The 23,181-nt window shown below is 40.5% G+C and overlaps 1 protein-coding gene across 3 annotated transcripts in view; it reads left to right on the top strand.

Annotated features, from left to right (window-relative positions):
• Positions 1-23,181, top strand: part of dlg3 (discs, large homolog 3 (Drosophila)) — a 93,062-nt gene that overhangs the window by 620 nt on the left and 69,261 nt on the right. For all 3 annotated transcript variants that reach the window (XM_074674814.1, XM_074674816.1, XM_074674818.1), the window contains exons 2-4: positions 958-1,089; positions 8,934-9,019; positions 17,524-17,649. In XM_074674814.1, coding sequence (XP_074530915.1) covers positions 958-1,089; positions 8,934-9,019; positions 17,524-17,649 — 344 coding nt within the window. The remainder of the gene's footprint in view (positions 1-957; positions 1,090-8,933; positions 9,020-17,523; positions 17,650-23,181) is intronic.

Raw genomic sequence — 23,181 nt, 5'->3', positions numbered from 1 at the left:
TACCTTTAATGTGCTCTGCATGGAGATGTAACTAACACTAGTGCTACATTGCACCACTCAAATGTGGATTTTTGTTAGGATGTGATCTGCTCTATTACATGCTTTATGTTTTACTTAAAGTGAATCTGTGATGGTCAGTGGCTCTCATTCCTCATCCGTGCACTGTTTTGGTAACTCTGTGTAAACTTTAGTAATGCTGTATCAGATAATCGTTTGAAACCAGTGGTTGCACTGTGGAATCATGCCAAATTGTTCTTTAAAGTTGAAAGATTTTGAGTCTTGGACTGTGAACTGGACAGTACAAGAAACTTTGAAAAATAACCTGTGACTCTAGGGCAAGGACCTGCAACCTGCTCCTTTGCAGTTGCTCCTTCTAACTTTAAAAATATTACTGAAATAAAGAATTTTTTTTTTTTTTTTTTTTTTTTTAACAGAGGATATTGATGATTTAAGATACTAACGCTAAATAAAATCATGAGTTAACATTTTTGTTGAACAAAATGTGCATCACATCTTAGGGTAAAGCCTGCCATCCCTCTGCTTCACCTCGTACAACATCAACAGGCCACCAACTTTCCATGCACCTGTAGCGAACCTCAAGTTTCACACCCCTAATATGATAGCTTAATTTACAAAAAGACAAATCTGGAAGAAAATTAAGATTTTTCTTCTGTGTGGATGAATTCATTTAACTGGCAACATGGTTGATATGTGACAAAAAATGATAACTTGAGCAGTATTATGAATTTATGTAGTCAAAGATTCAAGTAGATTCAAGCAGCAAGAATAAGGAAATTGTGCAATTGTGATTCTGTTCCTGGATTATCTTCCCTTTAGACTGCTCTAAAACATGTATTTACTTTAAATCTATTTTATAAAGATTCTGTTAACACTGTCAGTGATGATCGTCTGCATATGAACACTCTCTGCTGACACTATATTTACTTTGTATTGCAGACACAGAGCGAGCTGTGGGGCTGCTCAGACGATATCAGGCCAACCTGACCAGCCCTGAAGAGCAGGCTCTGAAGACCAGTGTTGGAAAAGTGTCTGCAATATTGGGCAGCCAGCTGTTCCAAGCTCTTCTTGGTAAGAAAAACACACTAAAGCTGCTTATTTTGCAGAAGGTAGTCTTTCAAAACTACCCTCTTGCTTATATTTCATCAGACTTTTCTCAGGATGGACTTTCTTAAGAACTTTTCCTGTTCACGTTGCCCTTATTTATACAAAAGGGTGGCAATACAGAGTGTGTTTGCTCCTCACTTTGTTATTAAACTATGTCAGCCTTTTAGACTTGTTTTATGTTGTCATGTGACCTGCTTCAGACAGAAACAGGATGTAGACAGTCAGGTCGTTTTAATTTTCATTGGAAGTAAACTGAGTTTAAAAGTTTTCCAATTAAGTTCTATGAAAGAGGCCTTTCAGTCAGGCTCACAGTGGTTAGCTTCATACCCCAATCTGTAACACACTGAGGCCGTAATGAAATCCTAATAAAGCCACATTACACAGTCCATCTATAGACTCAGTTGTTTAACACTCAACTGTACCATGTAAGCACAGTTTTCCTTGTGGACCTTACACTTCATTAACTTATTATGTGTTGCAGATTTTGTCCATGAAAAGTGGAACAGTTGATTTATTAGCAGGAACCCTTATTATTTTAATACACCAAAGCTGCTGCTGACTACACTGTCTGTGTCCTAAAAAGTGGCTTTGTGCAGCAAGTCATCTGAGGAGGCACTATTATTATGTGTAACCAGCCTCACCTTCATAACAAGTTTGGTGTTTTAAAGAAGAGCTCACAGAAGCCAATGGAAGTCTTAACCTCAGTTCTTTTTAAAGCACATTACTTCAGTTTAACTGACGGTTGAGTGGTACTTCTAATTACCTCAACCATGTTATAATGATGCTTGCCCCTGGGTCTGCTGCTGCCACTACTGACCCATTACTGCCTCACTGGGAGAGGGGCTGATCAGGCAGCAAGTGAAAACAATATGATTAGTTTTATATGTATCTAAAGGAATAATTAACCCACTTCTCATTTATTTCTTTGCTCTCATCTAGGTTAAACACCATCTGCCTCTAAGAGCTTATATCTTTAAGAGCGAAGAAGGCTTTTCCTTAATGCAGCAGAGCTTAAGGGCCTACCTACAAAATGCATTACAAATCAGCTCACATCTGCGTCGCTTTGTGAAGTAGCTTACTTTGTTTCAAGCACTTATAGGTCAATATTTAACATGCGAGCATGCAATACAAAAACAGAGAACTTGATGAACTTACATTAGCTTGCCAAATATTAGCCTTTCAGCACCCTATACCAAACAATTATTTAGAAGTTTTTTAAAAAGAAGAATGTATTTTACATTCATACCTAACAAATGAATAATATTATTCACTAGTTGAATCTGTTTTTGATACTATTTGAGATATCTCAGATTGCAGGAGATAGTGGCTGCGCGTTAGCTCACTTATGACTTGTGAAGTTTTAGGTCTGCAATAATAAAAATATATATAGATAGTTTAAATATAATACCAATGTTGATACCAACTAGCAAGTGTGACTTTGGTTATTAATTGAGCCAACAAATCATGCACACCCAAGTTAATATAGCTATTTGATAGACTCGCTACAAAAACTGCAACAGAAATCCTGATCCTGAGCTTAACAATGAAGTTAAAAGATAGTCAGATTATATTAAGAATCTTAAAGTATACTTGAGCAAGGCACTGGTTAACATCTTGTTAACATCTTATGAAGAAAGAAATACCCTGAAAACAAACTTAATCTTCACACTTCCTCCTTGGATTGACACTGTTTTGCTCAAAACGTTAAGAAAGTAAGAAGTCACACTCATGAACATGAGGAATACACAAAACTAGTTAATGTATCTGAGTATCAGCTTTATGCTCTATACAGTCTGGTAACCACTGAATGTAATTAAATTGAAGGAGACAAAAAGAGAGGATTAGCTTCCCAAATCTAGATTCCAAACATTCCTAACAAAGAATGTTCAATCGGTGCTGAGCTCGAGGCAGACAGGAAAATAAACTGCTCCTGGCTGCCATGCCAAGCTTCTTCCACAACTTTCCTGGCTCTGTGGATCACCTGGGCAAAGTGTTAGGGTAGGGGAAGAAAAGGAGGCCTGTGGTTGGTGACCCTCGGCTGCTGGACTGATGAGACTTTGCCCCTCATTCAACATGTGGTTTTCATAAGGAAAAGCAGAGTGGAGGAGCAGCCAGTTCGCAGCTCTAATAGGAATACAGTGCAGTAAAAACATTACTCATCCTCTTATCCTCCTGTTGTGTTTGGCTTGGCATGCTCAGAGCTGTGATAACCGGTCTTGTTTGGACCATTTTGTGTTGTTTCGTCAGTGTGGTGGTGGGCTAAGGGTTGAGAGCTATCTGACAATGTTGCAAACTAACTCCTAACTTTGGATTGAAACTTATAAAACAGAAAGTTTGGGGATTGAAATAAGAACCAGCAGAAATTACAGTGCAGTATTTGTCTTAAAGATATGTCTATAACTTTGATCCACTGTGGGAAGAAAAGAGGTGTTTGATGCAGTGTGGGAAGCTTCAATACTGGTCACTTGATTGGATGTTTGCATGGTTGCACAGTCACGAACAAAGGTTGCCTGAACAGTGCATCCACCCTTTTGTTCCAACATACAAACATGCAGTGGAAGGCAGTGGGGTGATGTGCGCGGGGAGTTGGGGCTCACATGTAGGCAGACGCACTAAATTACAGAGGACCCTGAATGCCTGGGGAGGATTTTACTGAGGCAGTAACAAGGGGGTGAATTGTTTACCCTGCCTGGAAATTGTGACCTAGTTTTCTGTGAATGTGGTATTCCGGTGAGCTGTGGGTTGGTCATCTTCATATAAAGAACCAGGCAAATCCCCTTTCCTTTTTTGCATGATTCAGCCAGGGCAGCCAATAACACGATGACTTCAGTCCAATTGAATAGATACGTGACAGATAGAAGAGGCCCTAAAACACTCAAATAAGCTGATCCTGCATGTAGTTTTGTAGGACAGGCAGAAGGTGCGGGAAACCCCCTCTGACAGAGACAAAAATGTTCACAGCTCCAACCAGGCTGTCCTAAAATTGTCCCAACATCAAAAAGAGATCTGGGAATAAGTCCTGTGAAAGAAGCTTCTGGCTTGGATTATGCATTATGTTCCATGCCCAGGAATTTATGTGGTCTCTGAGGGCTGGAGCAGTTCAAATACATTTTTTGGGGAACGTTGCAGATGTTAAAAGAACAAGACTCTCTCTTCTGTGTGCAACTGTGAATCCTGGTCGCATAACACTTCAAGAACTGATTGAGCAATTTCTCTGTGTTTTGCTGCCTCTGCCAGGAATAGATAAGCGATGTAATTAGAAGTGTTAGTTGTGTGAAAGTAAGCCAGGTGTCCGTGATGCAGCTAAAGAGAAAATCCTGCAAGACTTCACAGATGCATAATTTATGAGACTTCATGAAATCTGGAAACACAAGCATGTTTTATGAGGAAGAGGTCAAATAACTAGATATGCAAAGTGTCATTCAAGTGGATGTACCCACTGAGAGTTATTTCACAAGTCCACAGCATAAGCCTTCTGCATCTTTCAGCTCATTATTTAGGTTTAAAACCTCCAACTGCACTGGTTCTGGTAATTATCTATACTCTCATAAAACTTGTTGTGAGCTACAGTTGCTGGTTTTTGCATGTAGCCTTAGTAAACCTGCTATACACTACCTCAGAAGCATCAAATTCACAACATTAGTGCTGAGCTTGGGATTTGCATTAAATGGCTACATAACAAACTATCCCAAATACATTTTTAAATGCTTAGATTTCTACTTCCCTGATGGCTATTTAGCTGTTTGCTAACACTTTCATCAAATTAACTGTATACATTGAATGCCTTTCTGGTAAGCCAAATTTTATCAATGAAGTTACTAAAACCTTGCTGCTCGGTTAAATCTGGTCACAGCCCTATTCAAAAATAGCCTTCAGACTTGATGACTGAAAATAAAAAAACTTGACGTTGTTTCAAATGACAAAACAAAGTACTGAAGCCTGTCCATTTCTTGAAAAAAGCTGTATCCCACCATTTATCCATCTTTACCTCCACTTATCCGAGGTTGGGTAGCAGAGGCAGCAGTCTAAGCAAACTGACCAGACATCCCTCTTCCCAGCAACATTTTCCAGCTCCTCCTGGGGGATCCTGAGGCGTTCCCAGGCATTTACAAGGCTGTTAGAAATGTTTAATTAATAAACTGTATAAAACATGGATGAAGTCTCTGTGATGTCACCCATTGGTTTCTTAAGGCATTTCAAGGCCCAACAATGGTGATGGTCAAACTAGAAATGCTGACTAAATCTTACTTCAGGTCAACCTAAACATAGACAACACTAACACCATGTACTTAAAAATATGTTCCAAACATATATAATGTAGAAATAAAAGAAAAACCATTTTGATCAGGCCTTAAACATATTTACTTCTACTATAGAATTGAGCATTTTGACATGGGACCCAATGGGGTCCTTTGCTCTTGCGACCAGCCTCAAGTGGACACTCAAAGAACTGCATTTCTTGCATTGCTTCACTGGCCTGATTTTTTCAACAAAGGAGATAGCTGCTTGGTTGAATTCTGTTGTAAATCTTATATTTCTATCATTGCTCCAATGAAGTCCCCTCTAGTGGACATTTGATGAACTGCATTTTTTTCTCTTTTTTGCCATTAGCCTCATCTTCCCACACCACAGGGTGGCAGCTTTTTGATTCACTGTTAACACTGCATGCTGCTGTATTGGGAAATTTTTTTAAAAATATGAAGGGATATTGATTAGAAATGTAGAAATCAACACTTGCTACACCAGTTTTTATTGTTCAAGGTCTGAGATCTTCTTTTATTCTACACATTTTGTACACATTGTACACATTTTGATGATTTTATAAGCAGACCAGCTTGTCCCCTGTATGGGGGAAAACTATCACGAAAAAGTTACTGGTGTCATTGTAGTTTTTTGTGCGTCTGTATTGTGTGCCTGTTTCTGCAGCTATATGAGATTTTGTGTGAGTGAGATTGCTCTTTAGTCAGCTGTGCAACAAACTCCCCTGCCCACACATTGCTTCACTCCTCCACATTCAGACACAGTGATGAGTCACATGCTCCATTCTTACACTTTTGTTCTCACAGTGTCTTGTTGGGATGTACTGACTCTTATCTATCTGTCTCACACACAAACACATTGGGTGCAGAACTGCCTTTGAGTCTATGTTTCGACAAGAGATACACATTTCAAAGTGTGTTCTGTTTCCCCAGATGTCCTTCTCAGCCTTCTAAGAATGTGTCTTTCTGGATGTTTTGTCCTGACATTGAACTTTGGGAAGTTGATGAACTCTCCAGCAACCTCTTTATGTCAACAGTGCAGTAAGCAGGTCTGCATTTGACATCAGCAGAATTGTCCCAGTGCATTCTCATCAAATGGCTGCCACTCAATAGGTGACCACAGGACATGGGTGAGAAATGAGCCAAGAGGTGATGAGTGGAGAAGAAAGGGAAACAAACACAGCAGCACAGTTCAAACAGAAATGTAGACTTTGCAGGTAGGCTAAAACAAGAATGCTACCATTTACAAGATTTTGACACTTTATGTGTTGTCTGCCACCTTCAAAGAACTTTTAAGCTTTAATGACTTCCCAAATAAAATTGTTTATCAGATTATATACCTTGTTAGCTGGTGAGGACATTTATGGTGCACTCTTCAGTCATAGATCCGTTTACGAGTCAGTTTTGTAGAAAATGCAGGTGTACATCTCACTAATGGAGGTGGCATTTTGCTTCATTCATCTGGACAAGTTAGCAAGGATTCAGCACTGAGGTATAACTGTTAGCAGCATTAAAATGTTTGGTTTTTGTATGGTTGGTTGTCAAAAACGAATGTTTTATTAATGGACACAAGTCCTACAAAATTTCATCTGGAATGAAACCATTTCAAAACGAGACAGAGCAGTTGACTGATGTTAAAGAGTAGCTAACTGTCATCCAATCAGTCACATTTTTGGGCCCCATTGTCTCTTCTTTTTTTAAAAATGCAAGATGTGACTTTCAGTTATTTTTTTTTGTTAGTAGATGTTATTAATATTTTGACAGATAACACTGGGAATACACCAGATGAATCTCTGATCCAGCTCTGCTCCGTTGTGTGTTGACTGTGTACATCACCTCACAACAGCTGCATGTTCAGCCCTGCAACTTGCAGGATACCAGCCAGCTGTAGTCACTGGACAGTGTAGTAGTGCTGCACGTTTTGGGGAAAAGGTGCGATTTGCGATTAGGTGGACAATATTGCGATTGCGATTGTGCTTGCGATTTAATAAAAAAAGTTGTGTCATGATGAGTCTACAGACTTGCTCGGTTATCATGGAGAAAAATCTGAATTGCATGTGCTGACATTGCGATTGCGATTGCGATTGCGATTGCGATTGCGATTGCGATTGCTATTGCGATAATCGTGCAGCCCTACAGAGTAGTTCCTGTGCTTCCAACCCTACTAATAAACCTCACTTGCTTGATGTTTAGCTGTTTAACCTCAAACCATTGACTCCTGGCCTGACTGTGCTCATTATGTAAGTTTGTTGCCAAAATCAAGTATGCATACATATACAGCCAAATACGATCTGGTGTTGATTTTTTTTTCATTATTATTTTGAAAGTAACTAGGTGTTTTTAAGTGCTTTCTGTGTACAAAAACATGTCATTTGACACTTAATATCTCTGGTATCCAGCAAGTTTAGGAGGCTTGCTTATATGTTGCACTTTGCTGGGGCAGGGACACAGCCAGACTGCAACAGAGCTGATCCAGAGTACGTCAAAACATTGACTTGAAAAGAAACCTGCCTGATCTGGTGCTATGACAGAGAGGAGCAGGACCAAAGACTCACCTGCTGTATTTCAGAGCTAAAGGTTTAAAGTTCAGTTTATTGTCATACAAACATGTTTAAACATGAAGGAATGAAAAGTGTTACTCAGGTCCTGCAGTGTATAGAATAATAGCATCTTATTTCATAAATTATTACATAAAAAATTCTTTGAAAAACATATAATGAATAGAACACATAGTTTAAAAACTGAGCAGCATGTTAATAAAAGTGCAGATGTTGGACTAAGAGTCAGAGATTTTGGAAAGAGAATATGTTTTAGCCTTTTTGTCTTAGCTTTGAGGTTGCATGACTTTTCATGTGTACATTTTTTCCTCTTTGAGCATGTTAGCATGCTGATGTTAGCAACAAGGTAAAAGCACTTTTGTGCTGCTTACTGCTTCTACAACAATACAGAGTTTGTATAATTCGTATTGAAATCTGTCAAAGCCAAAGTTTAGGATATCATCATATGTTACATCCATCAAAGCATGTAACACATAGTCATTTGTACTTGCTTTAACTAGAGGTCGCTGTCAACACTCCTCTCCTTATAGAGACAGTCATCAGCCCTTAAAAAGACACGACACACAACTACAGACAAACTTTAGTGATGCAAAACTAAAAGAATCAAAAGTCAGAGATGCTTTTGTTTTTGTCATGCAGGTACAATAAAAAATGATTTCTGTGTTCAAATGCTGCCTTGATGAGTAACTCAGTCATGAGTCATATAGTTCAGCAAAAACATAAGGCAAGAACTCAGAAATATGGAGACATTACTTCCATGTAAACAGACGACTCCCACCCCCACGTCTTCACCCACTGCATCACTCAGGAAAAAAAACAGACATCCCAATGTGCCCATGATTGATTGGCTGATTCCTTTACACAACTCAAGGAGTGCTTTAGGACAATGAGATCTTATAACAAGTGTCAATGATTACAGTTTAAAAAAGTAGTTTATTTAACATCATCCAAGTAAAGGGAAAAAAGCTCATTATTGTTTTCTTTCTCACAGATATCCAAGAGTGTTACGAGGTGACCTTGCAACTGAACAAGGAACAAACTGTTGTGAAAGAAGACGGCAGGAAGGACGCGTGGGAGGTAATTTTCCTTTTTCACATTATAGATTGTAGAAAATATGCTTATGTTTACATTGGATCTGTTGTTGCACGTGCTCTTGTGTGCTGTGCTTTGCCTTCTGGTTGCACAAAAAACAGGCTACTCGGCAACCAGCACAAGGTGTCACTACCTGTGTCCCTCGCACGCCTACATGGATTAAATGTTATCATGAGTCATGGCAGGCGGCTGTGACTTCAACCCTGTGAGCTAGTGTCAGACAAGAAGGAGAGAAGGTTGGGACACATTGGTGGATGGAGACGAGGGAATTAGAAGGAGTATATAGAGATGTAGATGATTCCTGTTTGCTCTTATGAAGTTAGTCTCTTATTCTATAAAGGTTTGCTGACTCGTTGATAGAATGTTCTCAGTGTTCATGTGAGGAAAGCTGAATTTAGTGTAGCATAAAATCACATTCTGATCTTTATCAAGGCTTTAAAAGAGCTCTGGTTTACATGTTGGAGCAAGTCAGAATCCTCAGGGTGGTACTGATAGCCTTCAGTTTGATGGAAACTTCTGATTTTATGTGACTTTTATGATTTCATATTGTCTTGTAACTTTTCCACTGTCATCTCAGAATGTTAATAAAATTAATCTTTGGAAATTGATCTTTGGTTGATCTCAAAAGCCCATAAACTTAACATTATTTGGTCCATGTCTTAGTACAGATGAAAAAAACACCAGTACTGCTCCTAAATATGTGTTTTGTGGGTTTGCATGATGTAGTGCCCAAGGACACAAACACACAGTTGGGAAAAAGTAGAAATGTGAGGTTTTATGAATTAAATTTTCACAATTGAATTAAAAGCATAAAAGCGAGCTTTGATCCCCCACACACACGCACGCACTGGACTCTTCTGCTCAACAATAAAAGGCTAATTCTATTAAATCATGTTTGCATCAAATGCATCACAAATGCATTAGTCCTGATTTCATAAGAGTAACATAACAGACTGTTATTTGTAACAACAAATTCCATGTCTCATACTGATGTGATCCATTTATTAAGATCTTTTCTCATATATAAAGAAATAGTGACAAGCACTTAGTAGTGTGTGTCTGAATTTGTATGCCAAGGGATACAGACATTGTACAGCTAAGGCTAAGCTTGATGATTTACTACCAGACTTGAGGCTCATTCCTCAGCTGTGTAGAGTTAATATGACTATTTTAATAATTGCATCAGAGCCTCTTTGATTTAGGATTTTATTTTTTACATGTTAAATATTGATAGTTTCTAGTTAGACTATCTCTAATGGAGTACCCTCAGTAACCACTGCGAGGAGCAGACTGGGAAGAGTAATCAACAGAATGCCCTCAGAACCAAGAGGAGAACTGATTAATAAACTGATAAATAAGAGCAGCTGGAGGCATTGATTTGATAGCCCTCCTTTTTTATCCTCAGAAGTCACATTTGATCATGCAAGCGTCTATGAGATCTCACATCTATGGATTCTTACCCCAAACATGAAGTGTGTGATCTAGAGGTCTTATGGAATCATTTAGTGTTTGTAATCCAAGTATTGCCATGTTGAAATCCATAAGAAGTGTCTTTTTATGCGTTGTCTCCCACAATTTTAGTTGTCTAGTGTGTGTAGTGTCAAATTAAAATGTTATCAGTGTAAACTAGTTAAGTGACTTCAATTATGGCAACCAATAGATTTGGTGTCCTTAAAGCAGAGGCATCAATCCTAAACAAGAACAAACAATCTTTACTTTAGGTGCTTTATCTTATTGTGAACAGTAAGTAAGAAAACATTAGATATCTAAACTAAAAACACTGTTCAGCTTCACAATAATGCATAATGTGATACAGTGACCCCTGTCTGACTGTTGACCTCTAGCAGGGCAGCTGACTGTCTGCCAACGCAATCCTCACATGAGATAAAAACTTAAGTCTATCATTATTTGTTCATGCTTAACCCCCCCTCACTCAATCAGTTAATGGCAATATGTTTTTGAAAGTCGTGTGCTCAGTCCGAACTGGATTACGTCCGCTCCCTTGAACACAGGAACCATGATAAACTTGTCCTGTACTAGACTGTATTAAATGGATGCTTAAGTGCAAAAGACTGTTGTCCAGTTTAGAAAAAAAATAATCTTGTACATTGTGACACTATGTTGAGAACACGATAACATACTGACGGCCTATTTTCTGAATGGCTTAGTACTTCCAATATGTCATGTTGGGTCATGGTTGCTATATTTTGTTGTCAGAAGGTTGACTGTCTTTGTCGACAACAGTTCGGTATCATTTTACCTCAGCACCTATCATTTTTCTAAATTCGTTGATTTATCAATCAGTCAATCAACTTTTATTTGTAGAGTCCTTTACAACACACAAGGTGACCAAAATGATTTTCATTAAAATCAACTACATAACAACAATTCAAATTCAATATAATAAAAAATACAATGAAATTAACTTAAAATGGCAGGAATATCACACCCCATTACTTTATGTTAAAAGCCAGTCTGAATAAATAGGTTTTAAGCCTGGATTTAAAAAGCCCAAAGTCAGTATTGTTGCGTAATTTAGGGGGTACCTTATTCCAAAGCCTGGGTCCAGCAACTGAGAAAGCCTAATCACCCCAGTGTTTGGTCCTTGCCCCTGGGACTTCCAGCAAGAGCTGGTTTGAGGACTGCAAGGCCCTTGTGGAGGAGTTAGTGGCGGTGTTTGTAACTGTTGTTTACATCCCACCCGATGCTAATGCTAGCGCGGCTAACGGAGCAACAGAGTAGACACCCCGAAGCAGCACACATCATAGCAGGGGACTTCAATCATACAGACCACAAAACGGTGCTTCCCAAGTTTCATCAGCACGTCAAGTGTGCCACCAGAGGAGCTAATACACTGGACAAGGTGTACTCCATCACCAAGCTGGGCTACAAGGCTAAACAGCTAGCACATCTGGGCCAGGCTGACCACATGTCCCTGCTCATGATCCATGCATACACCCCCCTTCAGAAAACTGCCCCTTGCACCAGAAGGAGGATCACAACCTAGCCTGATGATGCCTCTGAGCAGCTACAGGACTGCTTTGAAAGGTCTAACTGGGACATTTTTGAACACCCAGACCTGGAGGTGTTAGCGGACAGTGTTCTGTGCTACATCAAAAACTGCACAGCCAAAGTCACATTGGACAAGACAACCAGGTGTACCCTAACAGGAAGCCCTGGATGACACAGAAGATCCAGCAGACAGAGCCAACCTGAAGAGGGGCATCAGAGAGGCCAAGAGAGACTATAGGAGCAGGATTGAGGACCACCTGGAGAGCAACAACAGCAGACAGGTGTGGCGGGGGGGTCCAGCACCTCACAAATTACAGGGCCAACATCAGAGGGAGGCGCCTCACTGGCAGAGGAGCTGAACAGCTTCTTTGCTTGCTTCGAGACAGGATCTTCGGAGGCAGCTACACCTCACCTAGCAGTCCAGAGCAGCTCCAGCCTCACAGTGGAGGAGCACACTGCAGGCGGTCAATGGCAATGGGATATGGAAGGCGGCTGGACCCAACTGTCCCTGGATGGGTGCTGAAGGACTGCGCTGACCAGCTGGCTGGAGTGTTCATCAGAATCTTCAACCGGTCCCTGTCCCAATCCATCGTTCCAACGCGCCTGAAGTCCTCCACCATTGTCCTTGTGCCCAAGAAGCAACACATCTCCATCCTAAATGACTACCGGCCAGTAGCCCTCACTCCAGTGGTGTCAGTATATATATATATATATATATATATATTTATATGTATATATATATATATATATATATATTTATATGTATATATATATATATATATATATATATATATATATATATATATATATATATATATATATATATATATGTTGCAATGACAAATAAAGTTCTATTCTATTCTAGTGGGGTTCCAGACACACAGTGAGTCTGTCAGATAGGGAGGGGCAAGGCCACTAAGGGCTTTAAAAACAAAAACCAGCAATTTAAAATCAATTCCCAGTGAAGGGAAAACGAAACAGGGTAACAAGTTTGGAATGGCGAGCTTTCTGAACCAGCTGAAGACGGCTGAGTGGTAACTTAGACACAGCGACATACAATGCGGACAGTGTTCTGTGCTACATCAAAAACTGCACAGCCAAAGTCACATTGGACAAGACAACCAGGTGTACCCTAACAGGAAGCCCTGGATGACACAGAAGATCCAGCAGACAGAGCCAACCTGAAGAGGGGCATCAGAGAGGCCAAGAGAGACTATAGGAGCAGGATTGAGGACCACCTGGAGAGCAACAACAGCAGACAGGTGTGGCGGGGGGGTCCAGCACCTCACAAATTACAGGGCCAACATCAGAGGGAGGCGCCTCACTGGTAGTTGAATAGTAGTAGTTGAATCTAAGCTAAAGTGTGAATCGCTCTTTTCCAGGTCTGCACAATTTATTTTAATGTTAACCATAAAGGATAAAATTTATGTAGATGGAAAACCTGTTTTCTCCTGTGTCACATGACCAAAGACACGCCCACAGCTAAGCAAAGGGCCTTAACCACAAACTGAGGCTGCAGCTGAAACTGAGCTCTGTTATTCTAGGCCCTCATCTCCTTCTATGATCCACCCTGTGTAGCCTCTAATTCAGCACAATGCGGCTCCTGATCTTCCCCACATCCCTTCATCTCTGGATCCAAGCTGCTTTCAGGGTCCAGACACAGACCGGAAGACACAGAGAGGGAGAAGTGGAAGATTGGAAGAGAAGGAGTGTAAGCGAGAGATGGAAAGAGCTCCTTAATGGACACTCTCATCAGTATTCTAGCCATGCTGTCACCTGTGTGGAGGATGGGAGAAAAACTAAATGAGTCTGCAAATTCCCTGATTTGGTGCAGAGTAGCAGGTGAGAGCGTAGAATAGCTCTTTTGGAAAATAAATGAAAAAAGCCTGGAGAGAAGAAGCTTTTCTAGTTATCAAGTTCCATTTCATAATTAGGAAGTAATTAGTGTTTGGATTGGGAAAACCTTTCAATGTAATACGAATGATTTCATTGTGTGCAACCACCAAATGACTGAAAACCTAATCACCAGCAAATTGAAACATATCAGGACTTGAAGACATCAATTTATAGTCTTGTTTTTAATGCGCCTGCACAGTTTTGTGCAGGTATGTGTGTATGTGAGAGAGAAGCGCAAAGGGCAAAGTCTCAGCTGCCACTTTCAAACAGAGAAGACAGCTTTGGGTAAGGCAATGTCAGTAGACCTGCGTGTCAGCATTATGTGAGACTGGAGCTGCTGAAAAAGAAACTCACTTCTTTGGATCTATCTGCATGGTTTGGACTGTGTGTGGTCATGCAGATCGATGGAAAATGTCTCACTGACGAGTTGAATGGCAGTTTTGCTTCAAACTGGACTCATTTGGATATCTGACGCACAAATACACAGAGGAGTAAATTAGAAGTTGAGCTGATTCCTGGTGTGACTCAAATGATCCACCTGTTTTATTGAGTGTTTTATAATGAATATAAAAGCAATGCTGAAATAGTCTTAATGAAATATCTGCATCATTGCTGAATTAAACTATTTTGCAAAGAGGAGGAACTGTGCTCTCTTAGAGCTCAATGATGTCCCTCAGGTACCCCTTTTGTATCAATACATCATTCTCAGCTCAGAAAACCTGCTCTGAAAATCCCCTTCCCTCTGGAGGCCTGCCCAGCCATGGAAATGCCCTGGTGTTTGAATCCCATCCCCCAACATGTCCTAAACTAGTATAGAATAGAATAGGATAGAATAGAATAGAATAGAATAGAATAGAATAGAATAGAATAGAATAGAATAGAATAGTATTTAACTTTATTGTCATTGTAACAAGTACAATAAAATTGAAGTTACAGCAGCAATCAAGAAAACAAAAGTAAGAAAGTGTATAGAAAGTGCAAAAAGGTCCATAGGAAAATAGATGATGACAGCTTGTCCATCATTCTCCAGTCAGCCAGCCTCCAACTCCACAGGGTCCAGGACTGAGCTTCTTCAGTCATGCTCCATCTCTGTCTCCTAGATCTAGACCTAGAGGTGAAGCTTTTCCAATGTGGCGTTGGTGTGATGTTAGCTCTGTTAGCCATGTCTGTGAAAAACATGATGCTACTCTGCCCTATGGTATTCCCTCTGTTGCTGGGTTAGCATGGCTAGCTCGTCCATCTTATTGGAGATAGATCTTACCTTCCCAATAATGATGGATGGAAGGACAGGTCCATGTCGTCACATCTCAGCTCACACCTGAGAACCAGCACATTGTCCTCACCTCCTTCTCCTCACCTTGTGGGAAGACATCAGGCCTTACACCAGTTAGCACTAACATTCTACAGGCTGCTAACAATTGAGTTCACATGTAAACAATGCAGCCATGGTTACATGTAGAATCTCCAGACAAACACAGGACTAAAAACAGCAAAAATATCACTGAAGACACAAAATGTTTGGTGTCCATGACCAGCAAATGAGCCATACCAAGTAATGACTCACTCCAAATACAAAGATTACGAAAAAGAGACAAAAAAATTACAAGAAACAGATAAAGAAGAGAGAACTGCTGCAAAAGGCAGCCATAGCCAACAGGGCGGCGTCTAGCAGCCATATATCGAGATCCTTGTTCAGTGACCTCATCATTTCAGCAAGTCTTGGGAAAATATTTTGAAGATCCTGTGCTATTTGTAGAGTGAAACATTTCGAGCAATTTACAATCAGATTCCTGGATTTATGTAGCAGTTTGTCGATCTCCACACTTTTAGTTTAGACATCCAGCATTGTTACTGTATATCTGTTTGGGGAAGCATAATACCCCCTCTTTGATATGTTTGTGGAAAGCTATGTCACTAAAATGCATGCTTTTTGATCACTTGAAACACACAATTAAAACCACTGCTTATTGGGGGTCGAGGAGTTATGTGCCATAAATATCTCTTTTTTCTGGGTTGTTCCATGAACCAAATCCAACTTCGACCCTCAATCTTTGTGATTCGTTCCACCACTACAGTTCAGTGCTCAGCATTTTGAACACAAAAAGCCTTTCCTGTCAGTTGTTTTTGTTGCTTAATTCAGCTTTTTGAACACCCCCATGCTCATCAGTGCCTCTTCTCCATCACCAACCAATGAAACTCAAAAGGGAGCGACTTCTGGTACCAACTTTGTTAACTTTGGAAGCAGAGGTCCATGAGTTCATTTTCTGGGTCTAGGTCTGGTGCCAGTGTTATTATGGTTCACACAAGTTGTTTTTTATGTTTTATTCATACAACTAAATCAAATTAAATAAAATGGGAAGATAACAAATAATTCAAAACAGACTTTAAGGTCATTAGGGATACTGAAGTGCCGTGAGACAACTTTTGTAACCTGTGAGCCCTACCAGTGCAAAAAAGACCTACATCAGTGGATCACACACAGCATTGACTCTGTAGCCATGTCAACAGCATAAAGAAGATCTGGCTGTGACTTTAAGTTTGCTGGTATTTGATTTTGGAACCACTGGGTTTCTTCTCTCTGGAAATAAGATGAAAGGAGCCTCGTAAGTTGACAGCTGCTGTATCAGGCTACTGTGTCCAGAATATCAGGCTCTGGGCTGCGTGCTGCTCTTGTTTTTACTCTTCTGTCAGCACAACATAGTGTTGTAGCTATGCTAAAAAGTGCAGATTAATACAGAACTTGATTCACATTGAACAAACCGTGCACTGTTTCGGAAAGAAAGTATAGAAAGAAAAGACAATACATACATATTTTAGAAGTTTTTTAAAGATATTATGATACTGCACAGCTAGGCAAAAATTCTCTTTGTGATATTTGTTTCACTTTTGATTGGGGAAAAAAATCCAGATGGACATAAAAAAATGTTTTTGAGCAAGCAGAAGGCCCAAACAGAACTAATGGTTGACAGCCATCTTCCATAATTAGCTTGGTTCAGAGAGGTAGAGAGAGTTCAGAGATGTATTAATACCTCATCCGGCATCACTTTCATCTGATGAGTGCTCTGATTCGTTTGTGAAAATGTTACCGTTGTTTTTTTTGTGTTTGTTTGTACCAGACATTTTCCATTTAGGTGTAATTTTGAAAGACTTGCACCACTTCTTTTAAAAAAAAACTTGTATAAAATTATTTAAGACTTGTAACTCAAAAACCAAATCCAGTTTTATGTCACAATAAGGGGGAAATATTGATTACAATTAAAATGTCAAAAACATCCTGTTGTAGAGTGAAGCTATCAAACACATTCAGTGGATCTGTAAAGTACCCATTTCTCTGAAGGATGCAAAATTATATTGACTCTTAAGCTTCAACCGACAGAGGTTCACACAAGTTTGTGGGAAACAGGCAGAAGCTGACAGCCATTTTTCAGACAAGATTAACTGAGAATACATGAAGGGTCAAAACAGGACAAATATTTTTTTTCTCACCTGTGAATTATCCAAAAATTCTTTAGGATACTTAAAATGAAGATAAACAGCTTTGAAACGGTGCTTTGCTCACTGGATTCATTTTTCTTCAACAGGATCAGGAGGAGGAGACGGAGACGACGGAGGGTGTGTCTCTGGTGCGAGTGACCAGCAGGAGGAGCCCTCACAAAGTGGAGCGAGTTTCTGGCTTGGTGGCTCATTCCCATGTGGACGTCCCAAATGTAAGTAAACTAGTTTCACCACCTGAAAGTTGTTACAGTACCTGAACCAATTTTTTCATTTGTTTTTAAATTGTCTGAACAGATAAAGGTACCAATCATCCATGCAGCACCCCCTTGTGTTGTTTGGATGTAGTAGCATGGTGTGTGGTAGCATCATAAACATCTTTCATATCTAGTAAAGGATGAATAACTTTGCAACATTTAATTTATCTCAAGACACAAAAGGAAATTTCCGGAATTGTTTGATACTTTTGAACATATGTCATCCCTTAAATCTGGATATCACATCTAAAGTGTTTTAAAGGTAGCTACATTGCCTCCTTCTTTTTCACTCCTGTAAATCAACTCTTACTAATGAAGCATACATTATTATGCTCTTATAGTATTTAAGACATTGATTCACATTCGCATCTTAGCTGTTTAAACCTAACAAGAACAAGAAGCAAGCTAAGAATTGTCAGAGTCAGAGTGCATTACTTAGCTTCATTAGTTAAGAGCTAGGATAGCTAGCTTAGCCTAGCATAGAGAGAAGGTTCAGGATAAAGCAGCTAGCAAAGGTCCTTTCATAGCTTTCTTCACTACAAAGTGCCCCAAAACAAAAATAGTTAGAGTAATAGTTTTACCAAGAGGCAACCCCTGGTCTTAAAATATGAGACAATGCTGAAGTGCTAAAACCTGCTTTTTCTCAAGCGTCTGCTTGCTTTGCTTGAGGCTGGCTCCGGAAGTACTGGAAGTCACATACACACCAAGCCTAAAAAAGCTGTTTTCACAGCAGAAATTAACCTATTTACAGCCTGGTTAAAAGAACATCTCCTGTCTGAATCGCTAGTTTTACTATTTGTAAACACTTTACAGGGGGTGAATTTTTTTGTAACTCTGCAGTTTAGAGGATATTAAGATTGCGAGCTCACCCAGTTAGAGGCACAGCTCAGCCCATGTACTGATGAGCGCTCTATAGCTGTACTTGAAGCCCCTACCACTTCCAATGTGGCCGCTACAGCATTTGCCTTAAAAGTCTGTTTCAGAAAGAGACAGGTGACGTCAGGAGACTACATCCATTGATTATACAGTCTATGAGTTTTACAGTCTATGGTGCAATGATGCTGCTAACTGCATTTGTCAGCTGTCGTCTCGGGGTCAGCCCTATGTTCCCACAGCCCAGAAATCATCACTATTACAATCATTCCATGAAAAAAAGGCTGATTGAAAAGCTTTGGCTGAAAGAAAGCTAAAGATGCCCTAAGCTTGTCTTCATTTCCTGAGTCAGACAAAGACAACCACGTTTTGGAGGAAATTTGTAGAAATGCGGGAACACTGTGCCTTGGGAATGTAGTGCTGTGGGAACACTCTGCTGTGGCAATGTAGTGCTGTGGGAACATAGTGCTGTGGTAATGTAGTGCTATGGGAACGGAGTCCTGTGGAAGCATAGGCATGCTCCTGTTGTCTAATGCCTGTTTACAGTTTCCAAATATAACGTATAACTTGAATAGAATGGCCTTCAGACTTTCTCTGTTAAGTGTGTTTTCAGTTGCTTATTGAACTGTTCTTGGTGATAATGATTGGCAAATCGCTCCTGCTTACAGACTTAAATGCTGCTACAGTTTAAGAACAGGGTTTGAGTCTTCAAATGTCTCATGGATGTACAGCTCACCTTAACTCTTTTGTGGAGCTATGAAAATAATCGTTTTATTCTTCTAACAATCAAAATAGATTCAGTATATTCATTCTCCAGCACAAGAGATGATTGTATTCTTATGTCTTTGTATTGGCTAGTTGTGTCACAGAGGAACCTATCAAGCAACATCCTCGTACTCCATGGTGTAAATATGTCTCATAGGTTTGCTTTCTGCTCACTATGGTTAAAATGCTTTGCCTCTACATGCCTTCCTCATTACAACACGGCCAGCAGCACATGGCAGCACAGCAGCCACAGGCATTGGCTTTTCACTTGAGCCCAGAACCAGTGCGATGGTCAAAGGGGCTTTGAGGGGGGACAGAGGAGAATATGCTACATGGATTCAGTTTGCTCAAAACGTCACGTCTGCAGAAGAATACAGTGACCGTCCAGGTTGACTCTGGTATGGATGATATGTAGCTGGCTCTGTGTATGTGTGTGTGTGTGACTCCCTCTCACACGAAGGAGGCGAGGAAGCTGAGGAGGTGCATGTAATGGGAGGGAGGGAGGGAGAGGGGGAGTGAAGAGGGGGCTGTAAGGAGGAAGATATAGTGGGGGAGGCTGAAGAGAGGAGATAGAATGAGAGAGAATGAGAGAGAGCAAGGCGGCTGAGAGGCGAGGGCCGGTGCAGTGCAGAGCTGGAACGGACACCCAGAGCTCAGCCTTCCCCAGGTTGCCATGGAAACCACATTCCTCCCCCGCCTGCATCCCTACAGACTGCTCCGACTCTCTTTTACTCTCTATCTTTCCCTCTCCTCTGTTTGTCATCCTGTCTTTTTTGCCCCTCTTTTAATTTGCGTCTTTGTTTTCATGTTTTCTCTCTTCTTTCCTTCTCTCTATCTCTTATTTTGCACTGCTTTTACACCGTGCATCCAACACATCGTGATGATGCACACTCAGCAAGCACACACACACTGATTCCACATGCATCTCTCTTTCTCTCTGTGGCAAGGTGAATGGGTAATTACACTGAGTTCATTTTGCATTCCAATGCTCTCGTGGAGTCATAGGCGTCTTGTTGTTTTCTTTTTCTCTGCTTTTCTCTATTTTCTTCTCTCTATTTTTACTCCCCCTTCTGTTCAGCACCATGCTTCAGTAATGCCCCCTCTAGTCATCACATTTCTGCCCACACACAGGGCACCTTAGCTTGGTTTCTGCTTGGTTTATGCCGTCTGTCGCAGACCTGTGCAGCACCTTTGTCATATTTTACCAACAGTTCTCACCTTCTTGTCTTTTTGCAGCTCTCCACTTTGCACCCCGTTTCCTACCTCACCTCCAACATGTACAAACCCTTCACACTTTTCTCTCTTTTCCTCCCTTACCATCCTTCCCTGTCCTTCACTTCTTCTTCTTCTATCTTGGCTCATGTGAATGCTCTTCCCTCTCTCATTATTCCATCAGTTAGAGATGCTGCTTTGGTGTGTGTGGTGAAACAGCTGTTCTCTGCCACTGAGGCCTATTAATAGGAGTCTAAGCTTTTGTTTCCTGCATCTGCAATGCTCAGGGAGCATCGTGGAGGCTCCTTTTGCATGTAACATTTGCCTTTAGTGCAACACTGATCAGATCTCTCATTCTCTCAGCCTGACTTGCTTTCTGTCATCACTTACTGTGCACATTCCTCCCTCCCCCTTTTGTGCACATTCACACATCACAGAAGCTATGATTCATTTAGCTGCAGACGCTTTTACAGTACAGATTCTGTGATACTCTGGGATTTGTTCCTTTCAATATCAGCTGTTTGTGGAAGAAACAAGTTGGTTCTGCTAAGACGTAACACAGCTTGAAAGAGACTTATAAGACTTGCTTCCTCACCCCCTCTTGCAGTTGGTTAAGGCTCCAGTAGAGCAGCTCACTGTGTGTGGAGAAGGCGTCTGCCTCTTTAAGACTGCCTCACTACCGACTGTCCTTTTATGGAGCTGCATCCGGTCAGGTGACCGAGGAGCAGTCACACAGCTTCTCGGAGAAATGCCTAGAAATGACTGAAAAGCTCAATACATGGTCTGTGCAGTCATTGGAGGTGGGGGGGTTGTAGTGCTCATTACGATGGTGTGTGTGTCTGTGTGTGTGTGTCTGTGTCTGTTACATTCTGTCCAGGTGGGTTTATGTAATCAGGGCTGTACAGGCTTGATGCTGAGTGTTGGGGGTAGCTGCAAGGTGGGATGCGGAGTAGCATCTCTGTTGGAAAGCACAGGATGATTTCACCGTTTACACCATAAATCACAGCTCCTTCTTTTCCATTCGCTGACTAAAGGTCAAAGGTCGGCGCTTTCATTTCACAAGATAAATCACCTAATGCTGTTGATCCTCATCTTTCCAGTGCATGTTGTTTAATTAGGCACAGTATTATCAAATACTCACACACATACAAGCACCACTCCCTTATGCATGAAGCAGCCACATGCACTATTTGTGCATAGATGTGCAGCAAGGACAATATTTTTTTATCTGTCATGAGCCCTACAGGAGTGTTATTCCTCTGGGTCTACTGAAACAAAGTTGCTCCTATTGTTTTAAGCACAAGTTATTAAATTTAGTAGGAGTGAAAGTGTAATTACAAAGGAACAGTTCAATCAATCCTGCTGTGGAGTGTTGGTGTTTGTGGCAATAAGTAGTCACTGTAATTATAACAAAAAGGTTTCTTAGTCTTCAGTGATCGAGGAACATCGTTTTTATTTCTCATACTTCATCCAGTTTGGTTGATGGGTTTCCACCTTTGGTATTTATGTCCGGCAACTTCACAAACAACAGCAACTGAATATTGCTTTTCCAGCCTGGCAGTGTATCACAAATAGTGACAATAATCCAATATAGATGACAGCTTTATAACGTAATAAACTACAGATTACATTCGACTATATTGTGTAATCTAATATAAAGACAGTGCAAAGGAAAACCTTGAAACTGACTGTGCTGTGTAGTCAAACCAAAGCACAGGCTGCAACAGACATTTAACACAATCTATATTAAGGCTGGATTTATTGCAGGTTTATTGGCCTGTTTATTTGTGTACTGTGTAGACATGTGCTTAGATTTTTCACATTGTAGCAGCTCCTCTTAGATATCTGCTGTACAAGGTACAAGTGAAATGGTGAAGAACTGAACTGTCCTGTGTGAGATGCACCAACACAGCACGTCAACCTGTGAGACCTTGTCTGTCCTCTGTAATTGCACTATTTTGATCAGTACATATTAACTTCCTGGATTTCTTTTAATGTTCTTGACTTAATACAGAAAAACAGCAAAATGATTGGCTTTAAAAAGTCCTATCACTTTTTCTTTAATTAAATATTTTTGTATTATGTAATATTTAAAGAGAGAGGTTTCTCTTCCCTAGAGCTACTCAGTATGTCTACATACACAATTCATATCACAGTAAACTGAGAGTTGTTGCTCTCTCACTTGTACATGTAACACATCCATGCTCATTTATGGCAAAGGATTCATCTGCCTTTAAAAAAATTCATGACGCCTACTTTTTTTCTTGTGTGCTACACAGTTGGTGCTTTTTCCTCCTTACGTTAAACCCTCCAACAGCACAGAGAGGTTAACGCAAAGTGGAGAGTTTACAGGAGAGACAGAGCTCGGGAGGCTCAGGAAGGATGGTCGCAACATGTGCTCGGTCATGTGTGCTGTGATCGATATGCTTACTTTGTCCTTTCAAGCCTCTGCCTGGAAGCCCCTCCTCGCTGCTCTGATTGGCTTCAGCAGGGTTTGTGGCTGCATCTGACAATGTAACTTGAGGCATACAGTGGTTTCTAGTCTGTGTTTGAAAAAAAACGCCCAAGTTTATCCTCATTTTGCTCCATCTGTGTGTTACAGTTAAAAAAGTCACTATTGTGCGGTAAGCCACTATTTTG

Source organism: Halichoeres trimaculatus, unplaced genomic scaffold, assembly GCF_033239565.1.
Source record: "Halichoeres trimaculatus isolate MK-OKI-2021-1 unplaced genomic scaffold, fHalTri1.1 fHalTri1_scaffold_7, whole genome shotgun sequence".
Classification (NCBI taxonomy): domain Eukaryota; kingdom Metazoa; phylum Chordata; class Actinopteri; order Labriformes; family Labridae; genus Halichoeres; species Halichoeres trimaculatus.
This window is presented reverse-complemented; position numbering and strand designations above follow the sequence as displayed.